Below are 8,629 nucleotides of genomic sequence, written 5' to 3' on the forward strand. Positions count from 1 at the left end.
TTGGGAGAAGAGACCGACCCCCACCTCACTACAACCTCCTTTCAGGTAGTTGTAGAGAGTGATAAGGTCTCCCCTCAGGTCTTGACATGCTTTAAGCTTTAATCAACTGACTTAAGAGAGTCAGTCTCATTGAAAATCATAAGTTTTCTTGTGTCTACTTCTAAACAGTGGAAGTCTGAGTTACAGTTTAAATTTCTTAGGTTTGTTTGTTTTTGGTTTGTTTTTTTTTTTAATCTGTTGTACCCTCAGCAGGCTACTAGGAGACATAAGAGAATTACAAACCTCTATCCCTTGAACTAAGCAGAGCTATATACTGGCCAGGTTGTTTATGAATAGAGTGGGGAGACATATTATACTCTAGATCATAGGCTAACTGAGAAAAAAAGTATTTTTAGCAACACTTTGAACCTCCTGCTTGTCCTCTGTTGGAATCATTGTGTATTCCTGATTCATGGATATTTTTTAATTAAAATTGAATATGAAAAATGTCATAACCAAGAGAATATTGTGATTACAACATTACAGCACGCTGTTTGAAATTTGTGTTTCAACATTTGATGACTGTTGCCCTTATTTTTCTTCTTCTTTGTATATCTGCATTTGATTTTGGCTTTGTGTGTGTGTATATATATATATAAAAATTAAAAAACCCCACACTTCACTTTGTCTAGGGAAGAGAAAGGACAGCTGGAAGAGATGTCACTCATATTCAGTTCACAAGCTGGCCAGACCATGGGGTCCCTGAGGATCCCCATCTCCTTCTCAAACTCAGACGCAGAGTTAACGCTCTCAGCAACTTTTTTAGTGGCCCAATAGTCGTTCATTGCAGGTAAATATACATTATTTAAAAAAAATTATATTAATGTTAAATGAACGTGAAGTGAAGCTATTCAGAAAAGGTATTTGGCTGATCCTAAATTTTGTGACTTGATTACTTGAGAGTGAGGCAGCCAAAGATGCATAAAAAGGCCTGTTTTCTGAAGGATATTCAGGGTGATAAAGCCTGAGGACATATAGACTTTTGGAAAGCAGGCAGATAAATGTCAGGCTACTCTGGCTATAAGCACCATGTTTGGCAATACTGGCCTTACTTTCAGTAAAAGATATTTAAAATACAAACTCATCATTGTTTGTGTTGCCAATTAATTTACAGCAAGAACTGTTTTCACTTGCTTCATATCCTGTTGTTACGCATTTTCACTTTTACGCTTTCGGTGACTGCTCCCCTCTCAGAGTGGGACTGGGAGATGCCATTCGCTCTCGATAACCAGATCCCTTTATGCTTTGCAGTGCTGGTGTTGGGCGCACTGGGACATATATAGGAATTGATGCCATGCTGGAGGGGCTGGATGCAGAAGGCAGAGTGGATGTTTATGGCTATGTTGTGAAGCTGCGTCGGCAACGGTGCCTCATGGTTCAAGTAGAGGTATCTCACTAAAACTCCTGTCACTTAGAACTCTCCTTTGCTAGGGCTTCATCAGTATTTCTCAGAAGTGCGCTGCTCAGTCTTGGGTACTGCTACAGTTCAGCTGAAGTTGTTCATAGAAGATATAGCTCTGAAAAATATTAAGAGAGAGAAAAACTTCCAAAACAGTTTTTCAGTTTTAGAAACTTCAACTTTTTAAGTTTAGGCTTTTAAAAAAAGAAGCCAAGAATAACATTTAGATTTGATAATCCAGCTTTTGGCATACAATTCACAAATGCAAAATTGAGCTTGCATAGTCAAACTTAATTTTCAAATTCTAAAACCTGTCTGTCTAGGTGGGATTTTCAGTTGAGTTGAGAGTACAACAAAAGTTACGGACCGATGCAATGCATGTTTTTAACTTATCTAAGTGTTTTGCAGATCTTTCAAATCTCAGTTGCATATTTCTTGAATGACATTACGTTTGTTCACAGAACACTTGCCATCCCACACACTAAATGTGCTCCAAAATGTCTAATTTAGAAGCCACTCCGATTTTTAATACTTGTAGTATTTAATGCTATTTAATGTTAATGCTTAATATTATTAACATTAATAACATCATGGGAGTAATAGTTTCTCATAATGGTTTTAAAAAGTGATTTTTTATTTTTTTAATCTTTAATAACTTCTTTTTTAAACCCTTCAAATGGGAAACACCAGTCACAGTACATCCTTATCCATCAAGCGCTAGTGGAATACAATCAGTACGGAGAAACAGAGGTCAGTCTCTCAGAACTGCATTCCTATCTTAACAATCTGAAAAGAAAAGATCCTCCGAGTGATCCTTCTCTGCTGGAGGCAGAGTTTCAGGTAAATAACCATTGCATTCTAGTGCCCTTACCTCCCACTTACATTAGAAAGTGCCTTGCACAATAGTCATGAGATAGAGATACCATACATAATAGATCACTTCTGTGCTATTTTATTTCTCTGGCACAGAAACAGTTTCTTTACCTTCATGAAAAATGCTGTAAATTAATGAAATATTATTCCTGCTTTTCATGTTCATATTTTTAACAAAGATGGGGAGCACAGAACAATTACTTGTGTCTATGTGCACGATTTCCTGTGCCATTGTACATGGTATAGCAGGCGTTTTTAAACTATAGTCCAGATGTGACCAAAGTTTAAAGAATTCAAGTAAGAAGTGAGGCACTGGGAGATGAAGACTGGGTGTGGGTGTCCAGAGGGGACAATGATCCCAGGAACCATGTTAATCAAGCATAATACCAAACATCTTCTTTCTTTAGAGATTACCTTCCTATAAGGGGTGGCGGACACAGAACACTGGGAATCACGAGGAAAATAAAAGCAAAAATAGGAATGCCAACATAATTCCATGTAAGTATTTTCCATGAACCTTCTCTTATTTTATCTGTTATCTTCTGTAAGAAAGCCTACTAAATTTTGAAAAAAGTTTAAATTACCTTACTGAGATGTATTTGATTAATTTTCTCAACACTGTAAAATTAGAAACTTCTCATAATGTTTTAAAAAAAAGATGAGTTTTTAAAAATGTGAATTCTTGGGAGTGTTTAAGTTTATTGCAAATAAAGTGGCCTTTGTTCTGCAGTCTGTTGTGAAAGGACTGGCCTTTTTCTGTCTGTTTCCCCCCCTGCACGTGCAGGGCCAGCCCGCCTCTAATGCTATACCTGAGCAGCAGTGTGGTGTGACGGTGACGCTTTGTCTCATGCAGATGACTTTAACCGAGTGCTGATCAGGCACGAAGACGAATGCAGTAAGGAGGGTGAACGTGATTCAGATGATTCCTCAGATGAGGACAGCGACTGTGAGGAATCAAGCAAATACATCAATGCTTCCTTCATAACTGTATGTATTTAAAGGATCCACTATAAGTATTTCACAAGCTTTCAGCTAAAACTATATTCTAGCTTGAGCTCTTATTCTCTTATTGGCTTCACAAATAGAATAAGATTTACCTGAATAAGGGAGAAAGATCTGACAGTCGACTGGCAAATCCATTTATAGTTTTAATCATCAAAATCTCCTACATTTTTCTGCAGTAATAAGATGAATCTTTTTCCCTTACATGGTCTTAGATTGTGCAATCTCAAATAGCGAGACTAAACATAGAAACACTTTTTTTTTGTGTGTATGTGTTATGTTTAAAACCACTAGCTTTGAGACTGGCCTCAGGATAATATGTATTTCTATTAGTGGGCATCTGCCTATGTACAAGTTGATCCATATTAATATTTCCCTGTTAGTGAAATGTGAGCATAGTTATTCACATATACAAAACCCTACCAGTGAAAATTGGGGCCATCAATTTTTTGGTATCATATATACCTCCAAAAGAAGGAGAGCAGTTATTGGTCACTAATGAAGTAACTGATTTTAATGGAATTACTAGCTAAATTCGATTTATCCAAATCCTTTAAAATGCTGCACAACTAGAATATCTATTCAGAGTAAATGTGTTTTTACTTTTGGGTAGCTCACCAGCGTGAACTGACTGGTGCACCAACTTTGTGTGGTATAAACTCAGTTTCTCAGTGGTCAAATTAAAGAGCTGTGCAGAATTAAATATTTTAGCCCTTAAAATATGCTTAGCAGAAAATGGCAGGATGAGGTCTCACCCTCTGCAGCATGAGTATACCTTGTTGTCTATCTGGAAGTGATACTGTTGTTCGGAGGATTGAATTTCATGTCATTTGGCTCACAGAATTCCTGTAAGACCATTGCCTATTGCAGTAGGCATATTTTCCCTATAAACAAAAGGGTTCATTAGTTTATTTCACTGGGTATTCTTTAAATGACAATGAGTTCTGTTGCTTGACAATCACATTTCAAATGAATTTAAGAAAAAAATATTAAAAATTTCTTTTATAGGGCTACTGGGGTCCAAAAGCCATGATTGCAACACAGGGACCACTGCAGGAAACTATCTCTGACTTCTGGCAAATGGTCTTCCAAAGAAAAGTCAAAGTCATTGTTATGCTGACAGAGCTGAAAGAAGGAGATCAGGTGAGGGCATCATCTTCACACTGACATATTAAGGGTCCTCTGTATGCAAAGAAAACACTGCACTGCACTCTCTCATTCCCGTCCTCCAGTTAAGCGTGTTTCATAGGATGAGGAGTTTGGATTTCCAATATAATTTGTTCTATTATTTATCTTCTTAATTTACTTTCTAATGAATTTTTGAGGGGAAGAGTATATGATGCTATATTTTAAAATACAATGACACTCCTACTACTTTAACGTCAATACATTCTGTAAGTGCATGTGGAACATAAAATAAAAGGAGGTTTGAATGGTAAGCACTGACTTGTACTTTATCCATTTTAGGAACTCTGTGCACAGTACTGGGGAGAAGGAAAACAAACGTATGATGGCATAGAGGTTCAAATGACAGATGTCAACTGTTGTCCTAGCTATACCATACGTGCATTTGATGTTACGCATCTGAAGGTAAAAGTTTCTTTGCAAGTTCCAAAAGGAAGTTTTAAATTTGTTTCCCTGTTATAAACTTAGCCTAAAGAAAGAGAAGGGACAGTTCCCACTGCACTTACCTCCTGCTCTAAAAAATGGAAATATTTTTCTCTTCCAGACCAGCAGCCAATCATGATAAATACTATAAATTAGCACAAATTTCCCATTTAGTGAATTGCTTAGATGGTGGTAGTGGAGTCTCAGGAGGTCAGCTGTCTTTTGTACTTTGAGCAAAGCTGGGATGTCTACCTACCTCACATTCATGAGGTAGAAGTCACATCATCATGCACTTCCTCAGGAATATAATTTTCCTTTGTAAATCAGCTGAAATAGATGTACTATGTGAGTCTTTATTTTAACCTGAACATTGCCTACATCTCCGTTGCTGTTTTTCAGACGAAAGAAACACAGAAGGTGTATCAGTATCAGTATCACAAGTGGAGTGGCTTGGACGTTCCAGAAAACCCCAAAGATTTAGTCAGCATGATTCTCAACCTTAAACAAAAAGTCCCAGACAGACCAGTCACTGAGGACCACAGGAGTACCCGCAGTGTCCCACTCGTCATCCACTGCCGGTGGGTCTGAATTCAGTACATACCTTAACCTAGATCTAAGTTCTGGATATACATAGCAACCACAATTTTGGGATGGCTACCTTTTCCAACAAGCATTTCCATGTGTCTGGAGACTCAGCTCTCCCTAGAAGGTTCCTTGAATTGCTCAAGCTTGACCTTTTTATTGTAGTGCTGAAAAGTGAGCACACTTTAGCAAGCATGGGCGTGAAGTTAGGTGGTCAGAACTAGCTGCTCTTGCCTGGTACACATATTTTGAGAAGAAATGCTAGGTCAGAGTGCTCTTGTAGCATACTACTAACGAGGATCCAGCAGAGCTTTTAGGTTCATCTCTCGCTCCAGTACATAAGCCCACTTTTTTAGGACCATTTCCAGGAATAGCCTTGCATACCATCTAAAACAGAGGATAATCCTGCTAACAATTATTGAGACCGTAAGTCTGAAGCTTCTAATTTCTCTCTTACCCCTTAAGTGGCCTCATGAGATCCAGGTAGCCTCTAGATAAACTATGTCTTTTGTGTGTCCTACAGACGTTCTTAATTGTAACAATTTCAGTCCAGTAAAAAGTGTTGTGGAAATGTAATTCATTATGTAGACTTTGAAATAAATCTCACATTTAGTCAGAGGACTTGCTGATTTTACATTTTAAATTTACATGTACATTTTACATCATCTTCTAGTGATGGATCACAGCAGACTGGTGTATTTTGTGCTTTAATGACCCTCTTGGAAAGTGCAGAAACAGAAGAAGTAATAGATGTTTTCCAAGTAGTAAAAGCTCTTCGTCGCACCAGGCTGGGAGTGGTCCCCACCTTTGTAAGTAAATCTTATGAATTACCAGAAAAAATTATGAGATTACTTATCATGGTCACTGACATCCTCATAACCTTACACATAATTTCTGCATAGGGAACACTAATTCTAATCAGGACAATCACAGCCACGCACCACTACTTCGGAATTGGCCGTTACTGATAAGAATGAAGGAGTCTGTGAGATGTCCAGAGCTGCAATTCTATAAAACCTTTGTGGAAGGGTGCATATTATAAAATTACAAATTGCATAAACTGATTTTTCTGCAGTTGCTTCAGGGATGTACATGCATAATTTCCCTTAACTTCTGCAGAGTTAGGAGGCTAAGTCCATTTCACAGGCTAGCAGTCATTGACTTGTTTTGTTTAAATCACTCCAGAGGAATTGTGTCTTTGTGGCGTACACTGTGCGTTTGCTAATAAACCAGGCCTAGGTGTCATCGATATGGGGCAGGTTATTAGATGACTTTCCTAGACTCCTTACAATACGTGTTGTTTACAACTTAGGTACTGTAAAAACCATATTGTTGGGACTTTGTGAACCAAGAGGGTACTGAGTGACTCAACTTGGAACGTCTGACGCAGGCAGTTAGAGAGACATTACATACACACGAAATCAGAATAAACCATAGAAGCAACACTCTGTACACCAAAAACTATGCAAGCTGCTTCATATGCAGTCTTGCATGTTCAACTACATGTTACATTTCTAAAATTTAAGAAAACAGAGAAAGAATGGGGTTTATTCTTGGGCTCTGAGCATTCCATTCATACTAACTTCTTCTCTTTATATTTAAGGAACATTACCAATTTCTGTATGACACCATTGCCAGTACCTACCCTGCACAGAATGGACAAATAAAGAAGAACAGCCAGCAAGAAGATAAAGTTGAATTTTGCAGTGAAGTAGAAAAAACAGATCAGGAAACTGATTTGATCACTATTGATCTTACCCCATCAACCCCAGGGGAAAATGAGCTTTCTGAAGTATGTGATGATTCTAAGGCTGCAGATAGCACTAAGGGAACAGAAAGCTCCACAAATGGTCCCACAACTCCAGTTCTAACTTAGAGGCTATACGAAAAAAAAGTGCTTTTTCATGCGCAAAAAATAAGAAGTGTAAGATTTCTTCCCCTTCCCACCTTTTTTTTTGGAAAATGTTCACTGTTATATCAGTTTTTCAAAGGTACAAATTTAAAGAAATACTTGAAACTTGTAGAGAGTGACAAAGAACTGTGAAAGTTTAATTTTTGTGCAGATTTGAATTTAATACTTCTTCAGAAACCTTTTCACTATTTTTATACTTCTTCTTTTAAAAATATGTACAGTGTAATACTATGCTGAGCCAGGGGGAAGGAAATTTTTTGACTTCTGTAACAAGGAGTGAAGCAACTTGGAACAACAAGATTAGTGTGTTGCAAAACCAGGTCTGTCTTGAAAACTATTACCAAGTAAATTAACCTAATTGGTAAGCATATATTTCTAGCATTTCAGGAGTGCTGACCAAGCACTGCTTTAATAATACTCTGTGGAACTTGTGGGCCTTTGCCAAACAGTTTTAAGAGCTTATCATTTACATCATGTGGCAATTCCAAGGAATTCAGACTTGCGGAGAATCTGTAAGTACTCCCATAAGAATGTGGAATAGAAATTTTTGCATTTTTCTAACTTGCCTCAAGGTGGCCTTGTTGCTCCACATATGTTAATCTGAGATTTCAATGTTAGACTCAAGAGTTTGGAGATTGGCATTTGAATGATTGTAACGATTCTGATAGAAAACACATTCTGTGTACTTTTAGATCTTAAAATACTGCGTGCTTGCACATCTACTTCTTATGCTTACTGTTATTTAAAGGGACTGCTTCCATGAATGCATCTGACCTGTTTTCAGAACTGGAAAATACTTAGATGCTTTTCCTCCAAACCTTGTAGATTTTAATTGGTACAGGAATTTTTTTTTTTATTATGAGGTTTTTTATGTTACACTTGTGATATTTTTACTATTTCATACTGGATTTTAGCCTACTGTTTTTAGAACAAATAAAAAAGATAAATAATAGTTGACAAGGTGGAAATTATTTTGTTCTATTGGACTCTGCAAACTGATCATTGTCTTCTAAATGCACAAAATCTTGTGCTATCCCATACATGGATAAAATTTACAAATTTCAGGAGGAAACCACACCATTTAATTCTTACATAACTGTGTGTGAACCCAGGTAAGTGTCATTATTCTCTCGTTACAGAGGAAGGAAACTTAATTTTTCTTTTGCTTGAAGTCATTAAAGGAACAGTCACCCAACAGATTCAGTGCTCCTAGT

At 37.3% G+C, this 8,629-nt stretch overlaps 1 protein-coding gene across 1 annotated transcript in view; it reads left to right on the forward strand.

The window, feature by feature from the left end:
- PTPRC (protein tyrosine phosphatase receptor type C) overlaps positions 1 to 8,344 on the forward strand; it is a 69,814-nt gene extending 61,470 nt beyond the window's left edge. The window contains exons 24-33 of the mRNA XM_075509155.1: positions 672 to 829; positions 1,291 to 1,426; positions 2,129 to 2,278; positions 2,719 to 2,809; positions 3,165 to 3,298; positions 4,322 to 4,456; positions 4,781 to 4,903; positions 5,321 to 5,499; positions 6,177 to 6,312; positions 7,107 to 8,344. Of these exons, the coding sequence (XP_075365270.1) occupies positions 672 to 829; positions 1,291 to 1,426; positions 2,129 to 2,278; positions 2,719 to 2,809; positions 3,165 to 3,298; positions 4,322 to 4,456; positions 4,781 to 4,903; positions 5,321 to 5,499; positions 6,177 to 6,312; positions 7,107 to 7,379 (1,515 nt within the window). The 3' untranslated portion in view covers positions 7,380 to 8,344. The remainder of the gene's footprint in view (positions 1 to 671; positions 830 to 1,290; positions 1,427 to 2,128; positions 2,279 to 2,718; positions 2,810 to 3,164; positions 3,299 to 4,321; positions 4,457 to 4,780; positions 4,904 to 5,320; positions 5,500 to 6,176; positions 6,313 to 7,106) is intronic.
- The last annotated feature ends 285 nt before the right edge of the window (positions 8,345 to 8,629 follow it).

Source organism: Mycteria americana, chromosome 7, assembly GCF_035582795.1.
Source record: "Mycteria americana isolate JAX WOST 10 ecotype Jacksonville Zoo and Gardens chromosome 7, USCA_MyAme_1.0, whole genome shotgun sequence".
NCBI classification, from domain to species: domain Eukaryota; kingdom Metazoa; phylum Chordata; class Aves; order Ciconiiformes; family Ciconiidae; genus Mycteria; species Mycteria americana.